Source organism: Ziziphus jujuba, chromosome 2 (assembly GCF_031755915.1).
Source record: "Ziziphus jujuba cultivar Dongzao chromosome 2, ASM3175591v1".
NCBI lineage: Eukaryota > Viridiplantae > Streptophyta > Magnoliopsida > Rosales > Rhamnaceae > Ziziphus > Ziziphus jujuba.
Window position 1 is genome coordinate 10,913,006 of NC_083380.1, and position 19,615 is coordinate 10,932,620.

At 32.8% G+C, this 19,615-nt stretch overlaps 3 protein-coding genes and 2 long non-coding RNA genes across 6 annotated transcripts; 3 read left to right on the top strand and 2 right to left on the bottom strand.

The window, feature by feature from the left end:
- The first annotated feature begins 587 nt into the window (after positions 1-587).
- LOC107418293 (uncharacterized) lies at positions 588-4,461 on the top strand. Its single transcript, XM_060814019.1, has 9 exons — positions 588-720; positions 813-1,012; positions 1,309-1,389; positions 1,537-1,623; positions 1,744-1,876; positions 1,979-2,050; positions 2,861-3,010; positions 3,487-3,630; positions 3,875-4,461. The coding sequence occupies exons 2-9, from the start codon at positions 824-826 to the stop codon at positions 3,970-3,972; spliced, it is 954 nt and encodes a 317-aa protein (XP_060670002.1). The 5' UTR covers positions 588-720; positions 813-823; the 3' UTR covers positions 3,973-4,461.
- LOC125422243 (uncharacterized) lies at positions 3,777-4,187 on the bottom strand. The gene is made up of 2 exons (XR_007240599.2): positions 4,050-4,187; positions 3,777-3,948 (listed from the first exon to the last, which is right to left on the bottom strand). It is a non-coding gene; the product is annotated as an uncharacterized LOC125422243 (long non-coding RNA).
- A 1,133-nt stretch (positions 4,462-5,594) lies between the features above and the next one.
- LOC107418279 (uncharacterized) lies at positions 5,595-7,491 on the bottom strand. Its single transcript, XM_016026967.3, has one exon. The coding sequence runs from the start codon at positions 7,135-7,137 to the stop codon at positions 6,145-6,147; it is 993 nt and encodes a 330-aa protein (XP_015882453.1). The 5' UTR covers positions 7,138-7,491; the 3' UTR covers positions 5,595-6,144.
- Positions 7,492-9,249: 1,758 nt separating this feature from the next.
- Positions 9,250-12,009, top strand: LOC107418297 (uncharacterized). Its single transcript, XR_001581474.4, has 2 exons — positions 9,250-9,895; positions 11,649-12,009. It is a non-coding gene; the product is annotated as an uncharacterized LOC107418297 (long non-coding RNA).
- Positions 12,010-13,983: 1,974 nt separating this feature from the next.
- Positions 13,984-18,809, top strand: LOC107418314 (probable serine/threonine-protein kinase WNK3). Of its 2 annotated transcripts, none has more exons than XM_048473978.2 (8): positions 13,984-14,476; positions 14,713-14,750; positions 14,941-15,168; positions 15,280-15,503; positions 15,612-15,760; positions 16,532-16,715; positions 16,792-16,929; positions 17,253-18,809. In XM_048473978.2, the coding sequence occupies exons 1-8, from the start codon at positions 14,390-14,392 to the stop codon at positions 18,083-18,085; spliced, it is 1,881 nt and encodes a 626-aa protein (XP_048329935.1). In that variant the 5' UTR covers positions 13,984-14,389; the 3' UTR covers positions 18,086-18,809. The 2 variants fall into 2 exon arrangements, with proteins under 2 accessions (XP_048329935.1, XP_048329934.1); XM_048473977.2 differs by having other exon boundaries at positions 13,985-14,476; positions 15,603-15,760.
- Positions 18,810-19,615: the final 806 nt, after the last annotated feature.

Genomic DNA, 19,615 nt, shown 5'->3' on the forward strand with positions numbered 1-19,615 from the left:
TTTATTTTTTTTCGATGAATGCTCATAAATCCATAATATCTACATAATTGTCAAAAATGGTAATTACAAAGACATTCAGCATCCAAAAGAAAAAGAGGAAATGCAAATGTATGATTAGCCTTCTCAAACTGTTCTTTGGCATTTAAACAAACAGGTACAGGGCAGTGGAGAGCTTCAGCGGCGATATCTTATCGAAGTCGGCGAAACACAGCCGCAACAAATCGGAAGCCATCGAAATACTCACTTCCCCTTCCGACCCATCAGCATCCCCTGCTTCTTCGGTCCACAAATGGTTCACCCACGTCCTCAAACCTCCTCCTCCAATCCTCGACTGTCCACCCCCTGCTTTCCCTTCTGGCCAATCTCTGCACCGCAAGACCCGCTTCCAAAGCAGCCCATCATCGCCTAGCAAGCAGGGAATCCCCGTTCCGCACCGCCGGACATTTCGCGTTACGAATCCGCCATTGACGGACACCCAGTTGCTATCTCCTCCCAAAAACATCATCGAGTCCGCTCACCGGAGGTCCATATCGTCTTCGACGTGTTCCATCGAGAAGATTGCTCCGAAATCCATTTCAAATGGGTTGCCGTCTGAACCAGAAGTAGCTCGGGAACTTAGCCTTAATGGGTTTCTCAAAGAGCAGAGCATCAAAGTTGGGAAAGTCTTGGACTATGAGCTTGATGCCAGAGTCAAGATTGTGCTTTCCGGGCCTTCGAACAGTTAAGGAACTTATAGAGTGAATTAATAGATTAAAAACAAAAAGAATTGTTTTTTTTTTTTTTTTGAATTTTTAGATGGTTTGGAAATGCAGGTACGAGTTCAATGGTGGCGGCAATATGTTATGCATGGTTGTTGGAGAACAGAATGAGGAAAGAAAGTAAAGATGGAGAGGAATTTGTGGTGATACCTGTGATGAATGTGAGGAGAGAGAAAATGTGGAAGCAAAAACAGGCTGCTTGGCTCTTTTACCATGTTGGTCTTGAGGTTAATTCATTGTTTTTTGCTGACGAGGTACTTGTTTACCGTTTCTCTCAATCTTCGGCTTCATTTTGTATATATTACCCAGATGCTGTAAAAAAATGACTTTTATACAAGAAAAAATGTGTATATGTATATTTACTGTGGTATAACCACTTAGAAATTATAATTTAGAAATTAGGAGTAGGTTGTAAATCTGGCTGGGCATAGTGAGCATGAGACTGAGAACCATATCTGCTATTCCTTCCTTTCCATGTGCAAAAGCATTTCTTTGGTTAGTGTGAATAGTAGCAAAAGCTCATTGATTTTGCAACTTCAACTTGGTTCAGGTGGACGTGGAAGGTCTAATGATGGCTGGGAAATTAAGCATGCTCGTGGTTGGGCAAGATGTTCTCGAAACTAACGGCGAGGTTGGTGTATATATATATGTGTGTGTGTGTGTGTTTGTGTGTGTGTGTGTCTGTGTGTGTGTAAATATGCATCTCAGTTCCCGATGGTTTGAAATTGAAGAACAAGTATGGTTTTGGCAAAATGTTAATGTCATTATTATTTTACAGGATGGATCTCAGTGCACCATTCTTACTGATAATTATTGTGAAGATGCTTATGATCTACTTCAAACCCCTGTGGTGAAAAAACTTTTGGTAAATTACAGTTTATTTTTGTGAAGGAGTTGAAGCCATCTATTTTGTTTCCATTCCTTTTCTTCCTTCTACTAAATTTTTACAAGAACTTTCTTTCTCACCCTTGTCATTTTTTTGCAGCTTGCAGCTATCCTATTAGACACTCAGAATCTAAATGCTTCTTCTCAAATTTCTATGACAAGAGATGCGGAGGCAGTTCAGCTGCTTTTAGTTGGCTCAACCCCCAATTACCGCAATTCCCTTTTTAACCAACGTACACTGGTTTCTTAATCTATTTCAGCAGTGGATATTTCAAATTTATATACATATCATTACTTCAAGTCTTCAAGTACTTATCTCTTGAGTATTTTATCAGTGATCCAAGATCAAAGCGATAATTCCTTTTTTGATGCCCTGCAGTGTAATTATGGGGTTCCTCTTGATGAGAGTAAGTTATATGTACATACTTTTCCTAAAAGATGTTAACGTTACCATGATAATTATAAAAGGGCATACTCAGGTCATTGATATTCTTTGGTTCTTTTCCATCTTTGGTTGTTCGATTGACATAATTGAATTATTTAGGAAAGCTGCACTTTTAGCAATGAAACTATGGTATTTTCAGTTTATCCTAATGGAATAGAAGTCAGTAAAATTTTGAATAATAGTTTTGATGGGGATAGTGCCATTTTTATCAGTAGTAGGTTTTAAACACCATATATTTGCATGGTCAATGATATTTATCATTATTGCTTTAATCAGGAATGCTGTTGATATAATAATTCATGTCTGTATTCCTAGATATATACCTACTAGGGTCAAAACTCAGTCAATTCATTGAAATTTGTCTAGCCCTGAGTTGACACCTTGCAATTAGGCAGATTCGATAAGTTGAAATTGCCCTGTTTCAAACATCCAACATGGACCCCCTTAAATCAATCAGTGGGTCATTTAGAGCCCAGAAGCACTACTATATGTTTGTAAGTTTGTAATAAAGAATTTATGTAGCTGGGCATTACTTATTATAGTACTAGGATAATTTTTTTGTTTTGATTAATGGAAAGAGGAGATGCATATCTACCTTCTTATGTGATGACCAAAGCCTGGCTAGTCTAGCATCATATACATAGCACGTTTTGAAGTAGGATATTATAGTGATACTGTCTATAATCTTAAAGGTGTATTTTCCGATTATGCTCTGTTCTTTGACATTTCTGTAAGCTTGACTGGTGTCTTGTAATTTTCATGATGATTAAAGGTGGCTATCAGAATGGGGAGCATGTGGAGCATGGGGTTTCAGAGAGGAAATCAACATCTATTCCTCACCGTGAAGATATTGTGCAATATTCAGACAAGAAGTCTAATAATGCAAGAAGTGAAAAAGCTACAAAGGTTTCACCAAAATCAGGTTGAGTGTATGCTCTTGCCAGAAAAAAATCAGGTGTTCTTTGGACCACCTATTTCTACATAATTCTTCCATAAATTTTTTACATGTGGCAAAAATTTAATGATATGATTTAAAATGTTTGATATGATTTAATGTTTTGAACTTTTTATTATAATTTTTGCCATGTGTTAAAAAGTTTATGGAGGGACCTTGAAGAAATAGGTGGTCGAAGGACCACCCTATTTTATTTCCCTTTAGGCCTTTACTACTCATGTTTACATTAATTGGGGTTTTACACTGGCAAACACAGGCTTGAAAATTTTTGGTTTTATTTTTGGCTGGTCTTAACTTCTGACAACTTTCATTTGTGCACATATATCTGCAACCTAGGGCACCATTTACTAATTTACTGAAATTTTTTTAGAAAATTAAAAAAGAAAACATGTAATTTAAGATTTGATCCATAAAGCTTTTGACACAAAAACTTTTCCTTGCAGGTAGAGCAAGTTCATCAGGCCCCAAAGTGCCTTCAGAGAGGAAATCAAGATCTATTCCTGACAATGAAGGTAGCACGCAAAATTCAGACAAGAAGTCTATTGATGCAAGAAGTGAAAAACCTACAAAGATTTCACAAAAATCAGGTTTAATATTTTCACTTACTTTTTAGACCTTTACTGTTTACATCATTTAGAGTTTAGAGTTTTACACTGGCAAACGCAGTTGGAATTTTTTATATCTTTTATGTGGTCCTAAAACTCCTGAGAACTTCCATTGTTGCACAAATGTCTGCAATTTTCTGATAACTGATTTTTTTATTTAAAAAGAAGAAGAAGAAGAAAACATGGTTTTATACATTTGATCCCTCTGACACCATATTCTTTACAGTTAAATCAAGTTCATCATCAAATCCCAAAGCACCATCACCACCTGATCCGCCGCGTGGAAAGAACAAGTTCTTCCTGGCAAAATGGTTTGGTTTGTGAGCAAAATGTGGAGGGGGAAAAAAAAAAAAAAAAAAAATTCTTTCCAACTGCTAACTGCAAATTGCAGACAGTAATACCTGAATTTTGTTGTAAGATGAATATCATTTCTTGGATTACCGACTGGTCAACAAAAGGTAAGTTGGATTCATTCAAACTATAACCATACCTTATAGTGTTTGTCCCTAAACGTCTGATTGCATAGTGTTCAGAAAAGGATTGAAATAGCTCGACATGGCGTACATGGCATCCAGTGTGTGTCGCCTATTCATTTATTTTTATCGTCATTGTAAACGACGATCACGTTTTGGCAGCTGATTATTTTGTATTGGTAATATCGGCCAAGGATATGTATACACACCTTTTCTTCTCTGTTGTCATATTGTTTTTGTTGCTCTTCATGATGTGACATTTTGCTGTAGATAATGTTGTTCTTGTCTAGTGAAATATTTTTGCTATTCTTTCCTTGAGAAGTTAGCTTGTTTTGGATTATCTTTATATCCTAACCATTTTAAAGAATTGAGAAGGTCCATTAATCATTTTGTCATAAAGTAATAATATATACTTTCTTAGTATTACTTAACTGAAACAATCTTTTCACCATGGTTGATACGTCCCTATATGTTATGTTGAAAAGTGACACCCCTCTTCAAGGATTGATAAACAACTGTTTCTTTCAACAGTAATTCCGAATTTAAATTCACTGTTTCTTTAAACAGTAATTCAAATTCAAACTTTTTTTTTTCCCCCGATATCAAGAAGAATGATGAATAGTTTAGATCATTTTCAATTGTTCTATCTATTGTTAGTCTTTTTTGTCATATTAGAAAAAATAGATGGTCAACCTCTTCAGTAGATTTGTTGTTAAGTTGATATGGTAAAAAATAAATAAATAAACACTATTAATATGACATTTTACTTCTAAAGGGTTTATTAGATGTTGTAAAGTTTTTTTAAAATCATAATTTTTCTTAAAATGTTAATTTCTTTTTTTAAAAAAAAAACAACTTAACAATATATATATATATATAATTAATAGTCATAAATAGGTTTCTGTATATTACCATTGAAAAATTAATTTAAAATAAATTTTACATTTATAAAATTTAGATTTAGACAATATTAATATCTATGCTATATAATTAGATGCTCTTTAATTTGTTAAAAAATCTTTAGTTTATCAAAAAACCATGGTTGTATAATTCATAATTTGCTTTAATCAATGAGATGAATCTATTTATAACTTTCTTTAATGAATATCTATTGATAGAAATATACAATCGAGTAGTGAGATACTTTGGATTTGGATTTTTCGTATCATCTTTAAATAAATTCTAAGCAATAAGTTTGTCAACCTTTTTTCTTTTTTTTTACCTGTTCTTTTTGGTTGGGGTGGTGGGGTTTTTTGTAGGGGAAGCCTAAAATTTCATACTTAAAAAGTTAGATGAAATAAAAGAAAAAATGGGAAATAATATAGAGAAATTAAATATAACTCATGTGCATTCCACATCCACAAAAATGTTTATTCTTTCCATCACCAACAGCTCCTCTTCTCTGTCACAATAAAACAGCAATTTTTTGCCAGATACAGAACATCCAAATGACCCATTATTAAACATATGAAATTTGTCAACATTTTCTTTTTATATATAAAAATTTTGCAGAAGATACATATTGGTGGTAGACATAATCTCTAGAAATACGTATTTTTCTTAATCATCAAAGATCAGATCAAGAACAAAAATAAAATAAAACAAAATAAAAGTAAACAGAGGAAAGAGAAATTTGTATAAAAACAGATATGGAGATGCCTCTAGATAGAGGAATTATTGAGCATGCTGTTTGATAACTATCCTGTCTTGTCCAACTTATGCCCACTTGTTCAATCCCAGCTGTTACTAACTTCCAAAACCTTTGCTCTTTTCTGACCCCACCATTCCCTTACCTTCTCATTCTAATCCTGTTACTCTTTAACCAATCTGCATCTTCAGCATACCATTCTGGCCCCATTGATTTTTGAATGCCCATTTTTCCATTTTTCCCACTTCCCAACTCCTCTTTCTTTTTTCTTTTTTTTCTCTTTTTTTTTTTTTTTTTTTTTTTTTCCTGGTGTTGATGATGCAAAAAAAAAAAAAAAAAAAAAAACCCATAGCCTTAGATTTTGATATGTTTCTATCATTCAACCTTCCAAGCATATAGAAACAAGCAAAACTCAGATGACCCACTTCCATTAAACCCTTCTACTACTGAACCTGAACTTCCTATTTGAGATGACAATGGTGTCGATGTCAATGAAGAAGACAATGGTGGTGATGATGATGATGTTGAAGAGAGAGATGATGAAGATGTTGATAACAAACTCGGCTTGAAAATGAACAGAGCATGTCTTAAACCTGGATTGAATAGCCAATCATGGACATCCCAGTAAACCTCTATTCTTAATTTATTGACATGTATTGATTCATTACCTCTGAACTTCCACTGAAGGTGCTTGACATGAATGACTAAGTAGCCATCGATCCTGATCTCCATTTCTGGTTCAAACCCATTTAACGAATTGCCATTGTCAGTGTTCCCACTGCAGCTTGTAGCTCTATTTTTGCACTCGATTGAGATTTCATGGAATCTACCTTTTTCATGGAATTTGGCTCTGGTGATGAACTTTTTCTTACCGAATATATGCTCTTTTCTGGAAACCAATATGGGATCGATCAGAGCAGGTCTACAACCAGTTTTCCTATAAGCATCTTTTTTCAGATCACCGAGTAGCAATACAACCTCTCCATTGCAAACAACTGCAACATAATACTCTGAGTTTGGCTCAGTTTCACCATTGAATTTTGCAGCTTTGAGGTCCCAGAAAATATCTACTGCTTTACCATCAACCATAAAACGCTTTGACCCATGTTTCCTCCAGAAATACCATGGTTTAAGCTCAACTTTGCAGGTGTACTGGCTTTCCCCATTTGGACCTTCCACAGAGACAGATAGTCCGTGGACTAGTAAATTCTTGCACCAAGTGACTGTGATCAAGCGGCACTGATCAGCAATCTTTGTTCTATAAACAGACATGAAAACACTTTGGCCTGACCTTGTTACAGCTGCTGGGTCATCACTTAGCTTCTCTCCGGATGAGAAACAAGCAGGGATGCCAATTGGGTCTTGCATAGTTTTTTGCTGATAGTCAATCTTTCAATGCAGAAGAAAAAGAAGAAGACGATGATGAAAAAGAAGAAGAAATGAAGGAGAAGATGGGGATGAGAAAATTGGAAGAAAAACTGGAATTTTGGTGGAAATTTGAGCATGGGTTGAGTGAGAGATCTTAGGGAGAAAGATGTGTTGAGTCACAGATAGTGCCAGAGGTGTTCTTGGCAGCATTGGAGAAATTAAAATAATATTTCCAAACTGGCAAAATAGACTGGCATTGAGTGAGAGCGAGTGAAGAACCACCCTTTTTATATTCAACTAATCTGTACCTCTACCTTAACAGTTCTTACCTGGATTTATTCTATTCCTTAAATAAAAAAACAATTTCCATTTTTTATTTTTTTTTTATTATTATTATTTTTTTTTTTTGCTTTTAACTGTGCGACTTTATTGAATCCTAGGCGGGTTTTTGCTTGTACTCTGCTTAAAATACTGGTATCAATGCATGTTTAAAAGCAGAGAAGTCATTTTTTTCACCAGATTTGGTGTATAGGTTTCTACAATAACAGATGGGATTCTTGGAAGCACAGACTAGTCAAAACTTATGAAAGGAAATTAAAAAAATAAAAAAGGTAAAAATAAAATAAAATAAAAAAAGATAGAATTTTTATTATAGGGTTTTCCTTTTCCAAAGTGGGTCTTGTTTGTTACTTTTTTGTTTGAATTTTCATGTTTATAAAGTTTTCAAGTGGAAGAGAGTTTTAGATGTTAGCTTGTTAACCTTTTTATTTTTTATTTATTTATTTTTTTTTCATTGATAAGTCACAGAGGGAATCTAGTGGGTCGTGGTATTGCAGGGAAAAAAGGTCTGGGAATCTACATTTTTTTTGTAGCTGCAGATCTGAATCAAAACCCTCTGTTGTTCTGCTTTTGTTCAACCACAAGACCTGGGTTTTATGCAGTTTAATATACCAATGGAAAAAAAAAAAGGTTCAGAAAGAGAAAACAAAAAACATGAAGAAAAACCAAAGGTAAGATAATAATTGAATTATCTCATAATCCCATATGAATAAATTATTAAGATGCAATTAGCTGGAGAGAATAAAATTTTAAATATTGATTCAAGAGAATTGTTATTTTACAATTGTCATTAGCAGTGACAATGATAATTGTGATTTGACCACTTATCATTATATGATTGCCTTTAAAATTGAGAAATACCCTACTTCTTTTTTCTTATACCCTTTGTCAATAGTTGTAATGAATAATAACCAGAAGTCACAAAATAACTTATATAATAAGTATTAATAATAATTATTATTATTTTTGACTTGAGAGAATTATAACTACATGGATAATCATAACACTTATATTTTATTATTAGAGATAATAAAGATAGAAATTATCTTCTAAACTCTTTTTAGAGTAGAATATTATTATAATTCTGATAACAGAAAAGAGAAATCTCATATTATAATAGTAAGGTGTCCAATGAAGCCTAATTGATTATTTAATAAACAATATTTTTCTTGGACATGTGAGATTTATGGTTACATTGGCAACCGCATTAGTTGTAACTACATGGTTGCTTTCAACAATGAAAACAAATGACTATGATTGTCTTGTTGGTATAGTAAATAAGGGTGGCCAAAGAACAAATAAAAATTGAGAAACCTAACAAGAAAGATTTCAATTGGTACACTTTCAATTAGAATAATTTGATACTAAACGAGGTCCATGTGTTATTTAAATTTTTTTTTTTTTTCATTGCGGTAATGAATAAGGAAAAAAGGTATTTCTTTTATATGCCCTTAAATTATGCCAGTTTCATGTAACTAAGAACTTTTATGGTATATCAATGATAAGATTTTAGTTGAACGTTTGTTCAACATTGAAGAATAAAAAAAGCAGAAAGTGAAGTGAAAAAAAAGAAAAAAAAAAAAAAGTTTGGTCCCTAATAGATGTAATAAGTACCTATATACTCTATGAGAATGTGAAAACAAGAGCAACATTATGTTGAAACAGAGCCATGTGATAATTGTTTTGTTGGAATAGAATTATATTATTTCTTAAAATTTATTATCTAATTCGTGATTGTCATTTTTCATTTTTCATTTTTTTTTATGTAAAATGGAGTCATCATCTTATTTTAGAAAAATATTTCACAGAATAAGGTTTTATTTTTCCCCTTCAATCTTTAGTAAAATTAATAGATTTGTATTTAAAAAATAAATAAAAAACAAATTTTTTGAATAAAAATAAAAAACAATTTCAAGAAAAATATAGAAAAAGAAGGTTATTTTAATTCATAAAATTAATTAATTTTTTTTGCCTATGAATTTTATTATTTTATCATTCTTATTAGCTTCTTGGCTCGGCTATTTCTAGAACGCATTACAACAATCTACCTTTTTTTTTTTTTTTCAATCCGATCTGAACTTCTTGCGGCAAATCATGCTCTCTATAGCTTCCTGTTTGGTTTCCAAGAAACCAGAAGAAAATTGGGAAAGCACTACAAGAAAATAAAAAGAAAAAAACCTAAAAAGAAAAACAGTATCTTCTTTCCTAGATTTGTAAGATTTTGAAACATTAATGTTGGATTGGAAGTTTCAAAAAATGCATTCTTTTGTTTTCCAGCAGACATTCAATGGGTCCCCCAAAGACACCATCAAGCCATTTGTGCTGGGTTGCGTATTCGATCGGATCTTGAATTTATAGGGCTGCTTATTCGAGTCTGCGTCTCTTTTTATCCGCAGCCATTCATTTGTTCGGATTCACGGTATACACTTTTTGCGCTTTCTTACCCTTATTTATATCATGTCTATAAATTCTCTAATTTGAATAGTTTTTTTTTTTTTTTTTTTTTTTGGTGTTATGTTTTGGGGTTTTTACTCTTCTTTTCTGTTCAAGTAGATTAAGCTTAAGTTTTTGAGTTCAAAACCATTGTCCATAACATTGGGTTTTTTCTTTTTTCTTTTTTTTGGTGTTTCTGAACATATATATTTAGGGCATAAATAGAGAGGATTATTTTTGCATATTTTGATTGGCAGTGAAAATAATTAATGGGTATGTGGGATATTCCAATATACTGTTTCTGGGTATGTGGGATATTCCAATATACAGTATTCTAGCATTGAGTCTGTCTAGTTTAGCCATTGTTATGGTAATGGGATGTTTCATTAATATTAATATATCTTTTTGATTGCTTCAGATTATATCTGTTATTTCTTAGTAATTTTAAACCTTTTTGTATTGAAATTCTCTCTGTTTTTAATTAACCAAAAAAGAAAAGAAAAAAAAAAATCTCTCTCTTTTGTCCAGCAGTGCTTTGTCTCTTTTATAGTTTTTCATTTTATTTAATTACCAAATTGGAAAACCAATTAGCCTTATCTCTTATCATATGAACTCGTCAGAGAACATAATAGCTTGACGATTTATTGTTTAATATTCATTATTGAATCATTAACGTTATTTTCCTGGTTAGGTTTTTCAAGAAAAATAATATAGTCTTATGTTCTCTTCAAAATGTTTGTTATATTATTCTACCCATAGAAAAATCTGCTTCCAAACTGAGCCATCATCGTTGTGTAGTAGTGATTAGCTTTCACTGTCGTTTTAATATTTGAAGTTTGGAAATACAATTAATATCTTCTCGAGATTAATCTGCATTTATCTCTGATTTTGTTCTCTGTCTCTCATTTAAAAAGGCCTTCTTAAATTACCAAGCAAATAAGGCAAGCATATTTTCTATTTCCCATTATTTGTATATTGATATTATACATTCAGACTTTAAGATAAGAAAGCTGTAGACGAAGTGAGGACGCAGAGAGGAATTCCAGATATATAGGACACAGACACAGAGAGAAGTACCAGATATATATATATATATATATATGCTGAGTCTACTTTTATTCAGCAATTTAAAGTGCTATGGTGAATTATTGCTAAAGGAACTTACTGTAATTGTTTGTTTGTTCCTTATTGTAGATTTTTATTTATTCTTTATGAACCTCCTATATAAGGAGAGGAATATGTGAGGACATGGGATGTTTTCTCAATCTTTAAAAGGCACTCTCATAGTAGGACATAATGCTGGTATAACTACAACTAACGAAAATAGCCTTTGAGGATGGTTTTTGGGGTCGTCGTGTATAAACATTGCATTAAGGAGGCTAGTGAGTGGGGCTAGTATTAAATCACACTTTTCATGATAATTGAGTTTCTCTTTTTCATTTATTGATTTGATTTTGTATGGCCCTCAAGATTATCTTGGATTTGCTCATTTTTAGTTTGGAAAAGAAGCATCATTTTTCTAGTTGAATATAGCCTCAAAAGCAACTTATGTATAGAGTTATACCAATAAGCTGATAGTTCTCTTCTTAACTTCTGATTTGTGGTTACATCATCAGTATGTTAGACAGCTGCACAACATTATGAATATGTTTTATATTAAATCCAGTTGGCAAAACAATTCATTTTTATTTTTTTTTGGTTGGTCCTCGTATTGATCATTTGCTGTTTAATTCTCTCAGTTTCTGTACGTGTAGGTGATGTATGACAAGGATCTTCCTAGCCAAAAAGGAGATAAAAAGGGTGCTTGACAAGAAGAAAGTGAGGGGGCCAAGTTGTACTGTCTCAGAAGAAAATTGGAAACACTTAAATAAGCATTAGAAAAGGCAATATGGCTCATGGAGATTCCTTGATAAAGTGTTGCCAATTTCAAGTTCATTTTGTACTTTTTTTCTTTCCACTCTGGAATTAGGTCTAGTTAATGTATGGGAGAGGCCAGCGTTGCTAATTCAATACAACTTTGCCAAAACTGATAAATCTGATTTTACTATGTTAATGAATATTTTTCGCGTCAACAGAATTATGATTGATGGGTTATTATCATTATTATTGTTTTGGTGAAATTACATTTGTACAAACTCATTCTTCAACATGGACCTTTATATAAGTAGAGATGGACAGCTAGCATTTCCTATGATCTGTTAGGTCAAATGGGCCTTTAGTGGTTCTTGGTAGTTGTTGAGTCCAAGGACATGTCCAAATCTTTCTATGAGAAGTTTATACTTTTCTAATGAGTTGCACATTTTCTTCTTGTTTATTTGTATTTTTCTCTAATTGGTGCTAAACTCCAAGCAATGCTGATTAGTGGGTGGAAGACCTATATAATAATTTGCTGAATGCCAAAAACCTTTTTGTCAAAATGATGTGAATATTGAGAAACACGTGAAAATTTACTGTATACAGCATCAGATTTAACTTTTCAAAATCACGAGTCTTTTGCTACAACCTAAGATTGCCCGTGTTGATGAGAAAGAAAACACACCAGCATGTTCTGTCATAATAGTTTATATAACTTTGTTCCTTGTATCAACTTTTATTTATTTATTTATTTGTGCTTAGTTTGTATGAAATCAATTTATGCTGCATTGCAGTCACGGGTAGGTGTCCACTAATTGTCCTCTAAAGATGGTAATTACAATATCATTAGAGGTTTTGGTTCAGATTCTGAAACCTTTTGCATTTTAACGGTGATGAAAATGAACTCTGTGACCATGATTCATAACTTTCTTTTTCTGATTCTGACACCACCTCGTGGGAGTTAATGGATAAGAAACAGCTAACATTTACTTCATGAGCCTGTCAGTTTTAATCTTTTATTCCTTTCAGTGCCACCAAAAAAAAAAAAAAAAAAATCCAATTGTCTGAATTTTACTATTATTTTTATTGTTGTTGTTATTACAAATAGACACTTTTGTCAGCACACATAATTCTTTGATAAAAATATTACCAAAAAAAAAAAATTAATTAAAAGGATTATACCATCATTGGAATCAAATGTGATGCAATCAAAATAAGTGTTTTGGATTGGACTAAACCATTTTAATTTTGATATAATAAAACAATGTAAGTGGATGTGGTCCTTCATATCAAATGGTAGAATTATTATATTTTTATTAATTGCTTGCTAATCTATATGATTTAATGCCTTTTTGTGAGGCTACTTTAGATCGACTCAGCTGAGATTTCTTGTACATGTTTGTTTCTCTCCAAATTGTGAAGAAAAATTGTATAAAATATTCCATTTGAAGTTTTTCATAAAAGGGTAACTTTGAGAGAACTTATTCATCTTTGCAACAAAATGATTAAATTTCATCCAATTGGCCAAATAAACAGTTCTATATGGATTTTAAATTTAAAATTTGAAACAAATAATTGATTTTCTTTTGCATATTGTGGTTTTGTGGTGGGTGAGTTGGATGAAGGCACTTTAAATTTTTTATTGCATATGAAAGTAAGAACCAAATTATTTACCTTCTCTTTTCAAGTTTTTGTTTGTCCAATTAATTTTGGATTAAACCAATTAACCAAAAACTAATTTGTTTATTGATGTTATTAAGCTGTTATATTTCAAAAGTTGTGAAATTCTCGCTGTTCCATCAAAATTGATATTTTATAATTAACAAATAGGACCTTTTAAAAGAAAAAAAAATGATTAAATATTTCAAAAGTAGATCCGATCTACCAAAAGTAAATAAAAATAAAATAAATTTATTTTTAAAAAAACAATATATTTTACATGAAAAAATACTTTTTCCTCTCCAGAACTTCAGAAAGAAGAAAAGCAAGGCAATGGCAAAGTAAGTTTATCCACAGACTTTTTACAGAGTTCCTCCACTGAGATATCGCCACGTAAGCAAGATGGACTTTAAAGGAAGATAGTAGGTCCCACTTTCCCAGTTTGGGCTTACCCACGTGGCCACATGAGCCCAAAGTTGTCCTTTACACTGAGAATCAGAAAATCTCACTTCAAAAAAAACAAATTATATATATATATATATTTATATATGTATTTTTGTAATATATTTAATACGGAATGCGTTTAAGGAAGACAGTGAGTCATACTCAGTTAATAAATCGCTGCGTAATTCAGCGGCTTCTCTTCCACATTTCAATCTCTCTCATCTACCACGCCCTTCTGGGTCGTCGTCGTTGCAGTCTTCTTCTTCTTCTTCTTCTTGTGATGTCGTTTTGGAAATTCTGGGTATTTTTTGTATCTACGAATACGGTTCGTTACGTTGGTGGATTCTGATTCTGTTCGATATCGGATTCGATTATGAGCTTTTTGCATAATCAAAAGGGTGGCGGAGCTTTTCACATTTTATTAGGATAAAATAGAAAATTTTGAAGATTCTCTGATTTTTTTTTTTGGGAGGGGGAGATTTTCGTTTTTTCGTGTTCTTGTGCGCGTTTTGAAAGGACGAGAATGCCGCAGGATGCATCGTCCGAGCAAGACCAGGACGATTCTGATGCTGAGTTCGTTGAGGTTGATCCCAGTGGTCGGTACGGTCGGGTCAGTAATTTCCTCACTTTTTTTTCCCCCCCTTTAAGAAAAGGTCTTTTTTTTTTTAATAATCTTTTTTTTTTTTTTTTTTTTTTGGTTGCTTAATCTGTTTTCAATTACTTGGAATTTGATCGAAAAACTGGTATTCTTGAATTTCCAATCTTTAATAGTTCTGAAAAAAATTTGATTTTGGGTTCATTTATAGTATTAATATTATTAATGCGTTTCTTTCATAAATGGTGCAGTATAAGGAGGTTCTAGGAAAAGGGGCATTCAAAAAAGTGTATCCTTTTTGTTTCGTAATATGAATTTTGGTGTAGTTGTATATAATATGAAGTAGTATGTGAATATATATATATATATATATATATTTATTTATTTGGTGTATATATATATATATATATATATATATTCATTGATGCCCAAGTTTTGGAGAACTTTTTTGTTCCCTTAATTGAAATGTGGGAATTAAGATATCGGGCATTTGATGAATTGGAAGGAATTGAAGTAGCTTGGAATCAGGTTAAGGTGGCAGATCTATTGCGCAACTCAGAAGATTTGGAACGCCTTTATTCAGAAGTTCATTTGCTCAAAACTTTGAAGCACAAAAACATAATTAAGTTTTACAATTCATGGGTGGATACCAAGAATGAGAATATCAACTTCATCACGGAGATTTTCACTTCTGGAACGTTACGGCAGTGAGTTTTTATAATTTATGTTATAAATTTTCACTTGGCTTTGTTTATTTGACTTTCAGTTTCTAGTTTTTCCTTTTTAAAGCGTTTTAAGGTTGGATGTTGTTATTTTAGATACCGGAAGAAACATAAGCATGTGGACTTGAGGGCAGTGAAGAAATGGTCTAGGCAGATTTTAGAAGGCCTTTTGTATCTTCACAGTCACGACCCACCAGTTATTCATCGAGATTTGAAGTGCGATAACATTTTTGTTAATGGGAACCAAGGTGAGGTGAAAATAGGTGACCTTGGACTGGCTGCCATTCTCCGTCAGGCTCGTTCTGCCCACAGTGTCATTGGTAAGGAATTTTACCATTATAATTAGTTTCATTTTGTGGGATGTAACTGCATAACCTTTTTTTATAGGAGCAGTAACTTGATGGTTATTCTGACTTTAGGTACTCCAGAGTTCATGGCACCAGAGCTTTACGAAGAGGAATACAATGAGCTTGTAGATATATATGCTTTTGGCATGTGTTTGCTAGAGTTGGTGACCTTCGAGTATCCATATGTGGAATGTGCTAATGCTGCTCAAATATTCAAGAAAGTGACATCAGTAAGGATTTTCTGACATTCGGCCTATTAAATTGCCATGCAGTTTGCAAACTGCACTTTTTGTTTTATTATCTTTTTTGTTTACGTGTTCTAGGGTTCTCCTTCAAAAAAAGAAAAAATTTCTTTGAACTTGGAAACATCTCACTGGATTTGCATATCTAGTCAAGTTTTCACTTTTTGAAATGTCCATGCTCCTTGTTTTTGCAGCCATGACCAATTTTGATATTAATTTTTTATTGGATGGACTCAAAGGCTTTTTTGCACTTGATTTTGGTTTATAGTTCAATATATTTGTAGATGCATGCATTTGTTGTTGATGCATAATGCAAATTTGATGTTAGTTTATTTTTTATTTTTTATGTACACATACACAATGCAGATAAAATGAATAATAATCATAGTCTTAGATTTGGTGTCAAAGTACTAATTTCGATTTTTGATGAATTAGTTCTAACTTAATTATCAGTCGACACTTCATTTTTTAATGTAATTTTTTGCAATTGCCCAAATTCAGCAATATTACTTCTTCTTCTTCTTTTTTTTTTTTTTTTTTTTTAATTTATTTTTTTTTTTATAGAGTTAGATGTTTTATAGTTTTGAACAATTGGGAATATCAGAAAACCTAGTAATTTTTTAAGTGGAAACTTCGTTTCAACTTCTCTTCATGTATTTGTCAAATACCAATTTGTGTAATCGTCTGTCTTCATATTGGAAGTTTAGTTTATTTAATTAAAATTGTGATATTGTTCTTTTATGTATTTCTGTTGGTTAGGGAATAAAGCCAGCATCATTGGCAAAAGTTACAGATCCTGGAGTTAGATCATTTATAGAAAAATGCATTGCAAAAGTCTCTGATCGGTTGCCTGCCAAGGAACTTTTAATGGATCCATTTCTCCAGTCAGATGGAGATCACGAAAGTATACATCGTCATATTCTTCTTAAAAACCATAATTCAGGTAACTTCAAGTTGTTCTATGTAGAGCTGACACGCTACAGTATTACTTTCCTCACATTCTGCAATTTATAATGCAGAAGGAATTTCTGAGCAAAGTGATAATGGAGCAAATGCTAAGGATTTTCCTGCTGAGACAGGCAGAGACTTCACAGTGGAAGGTCAGAGGAAAGACGTCAACACAATATTTCTCAAACTACGGATAGCTGACTCTTCAGGTTTCTTTTCTTATTCTTTATTATTATTATTTTTTTATGTAATTTGTTTATTTTTGGTTGTCACTGTTCCTAAAAGCTTTTGCTATTAGGAAGTGGAATTAATTAATATGTGTTAGTAGGATTTGAACACAAGACCAAATGGTTAATTAGGCTCTGAAACCATATGAAGTTATCCTTATTTCAAAATGTTTAAACGGTAAGAAATGAGGCCCAACCATATACATCAGCACAGCAAATATTGTATCTAACATTAAGCCAAGTAAAAACATATTAATTGACCAAAAAAAAAAATAATAACTTTTCGGGTTTCCTTGTTGATTCAGGTCATGTACGAAATATACACTTCCCATTTGATATAGAAGCAGACACTGCAATTGCAGTTGCGAGTGAAATGGTGGAAGAGTTAGACCTTACAGATCAAGATGTTTCAACAATTGCTGAAATGATCGACTCTGAAATTCGATATCATATTCCTGATTGGACCCAGAAAGAACTCTCTGGAGATTATTCCGGTGGGGAGTTTCCAATTTCTGATAGCTATGTCTCTGAAATGAAGGATGATGCTTCTCCCTTGGCAAGTGAGTCGTGTTATTCAACTAGAAGTCTTGCACTGGAAAGATTTCCTTCAGGCCGAAAGTACTGGTTTGACTCACCACCTAAGGGAGCTGATGGAAACTCTCCAGTTAAATTAGGCCGTTCGAACTCGTCTACTCTTGTAGATTTGCTTATGACAGGAGGTAGCTTAACTGAAAATGAAGAAAAATCTCCTGGTAGCCATAGAGATGAAACTAATCTAGATAATGCTGATTTATGTGGACAGCCTGAGGATATATGCACAGATGCGGATGTTCTTAATGATGAGGAGGAAATCGGTGGGGAGACTGATTTACAAACAAGGGATATAAATGCTGGTGGTGAATATATAGGAATGAGAAATGGACCCCATTCTTTGGGTGAAAACACTAAATCTGATGATATTAATATAATTGTTGAGAAACTTGAGGAGCTGTTGGTAAAGCAACAAGAGGAGCTAGATGAACTCAAGAAGCGGCACCAATCAGCAAGATATGATGTTTTGAAGGATCTTTCCCAAGAAACCTGTCGAAAGGTTTTAGACTTTTGTAAGGTGAAGATTCCTGAGTACAAAATGCTTTAAATGCTAAATCAAATATTTTTGGAATGAAGCCTTTTTAGTGGATTGGTAGCTTTGAGGGATCTAAAAGGCTCCAAACTTCAGTACATCATGGTACAGATAATTCTAGTTTCACTAGAATAACGACTCCAATGTTCTTGGAGATATTCGCATGTTGGTATTCTTGAGAAGGATGAACATTTTAGCTTGAAAAATCATTTCTGCTGGATGCAACCCTGTTGACAGGAAATGCCAAAAATGATATGACTATTTATAGCTTTCCTAGTGTGATGCTCGGAAACTATGCAGCAAAGCCGTGGTCTGGATTAGAGGAATGCTCTTCGAGTAGATCATCTTTGTGCTCCAAGGATTGAGCACAATATTTATTTCTCTTGAATTCTTCGGTTCTTTGGAAGTTAGACATGAGCCTGATAAATCACGTACTCTGTACTATAATTTTGTGCATGCATTAAGATCAACATCCTACTTATAGTTCTGACATGGACCGTGAAAATTTTATCGATCGTATACCTGTACAGGAAATTCATTGACTTTGTTTCATTTATACCAGTCTGGCTGTTTATTAGTTTGAGTTATCAAGATTTTATTTTTTTCAATTTTCCGGGGTTACTTGTATCTGTAAATCTATATGATAAAACGCTTAAAGTCAAAAGTTATTGACTTTGTTTTGTTGTAATTTTGGCCCTGGTTGAAAAGTAAATGAAACTTGGCTTCGTTTTTGTTTGTCTTTTACTATCTTTAACCCTTTTTCTGTCCATTGAAAAAGAGTGAAAATGTCTAAAAGTCTGATGTACCACTTCTTTCTGTGGATGATGTTCAGTCTGATGTGAATTGCATAGCCCCTCAAAATCTCATAGCAAGATCAAAATAGTATTATTATCGTAAAAAAAGAAAGAAAAAAAGATCAAAAGTATATTCTACGGTGGATTTGGAAACCAAATGTTTCCATAATATTAAGAGTACCAAAATCAAATACGTGGAATATTTGTAGAGGCTGTCTCTTGTGGGCTACAACCACAATGAGTGAAAATTGCAATCAGTAGTCAATCTCATTTGTTATGAGCCACAAACAACCCCACTTGATGCTCAAACTTTCAGAAGATTTTGTGCCTCTCATAAGTTCTCGATGTATGTTTTTCAAAAATAGTACCCTTAAACACTGTTTGACGCTCATATCAAACAGAAAATAGTGTTCTCAATTTGGGCCCAAAAATAAAAGAATGAAAAAATATTTGAGGTCCGTTTTTATATTTGGAAAATTGGAATTAAACGGGCAAGTTTTTTTTTTTTTTTGCTAAATCAAATAGGCGACTTTGCTTCTTGGAAAAAACTAAGACAACAAATAGGCCATTTTAAAAAAAATATATTTTTTAATGGATAATGATTCAAATTTTCCTAATATACCAATATTATCATCATCATCATTCATGGTCTCACTGCTTCCACATCCCCACCTGATTGGCCAATACCCACAACCTCAAATTTTTTTATTAAAAAAATAAATAAATAAATCGAAAGTATGAATAATCATAC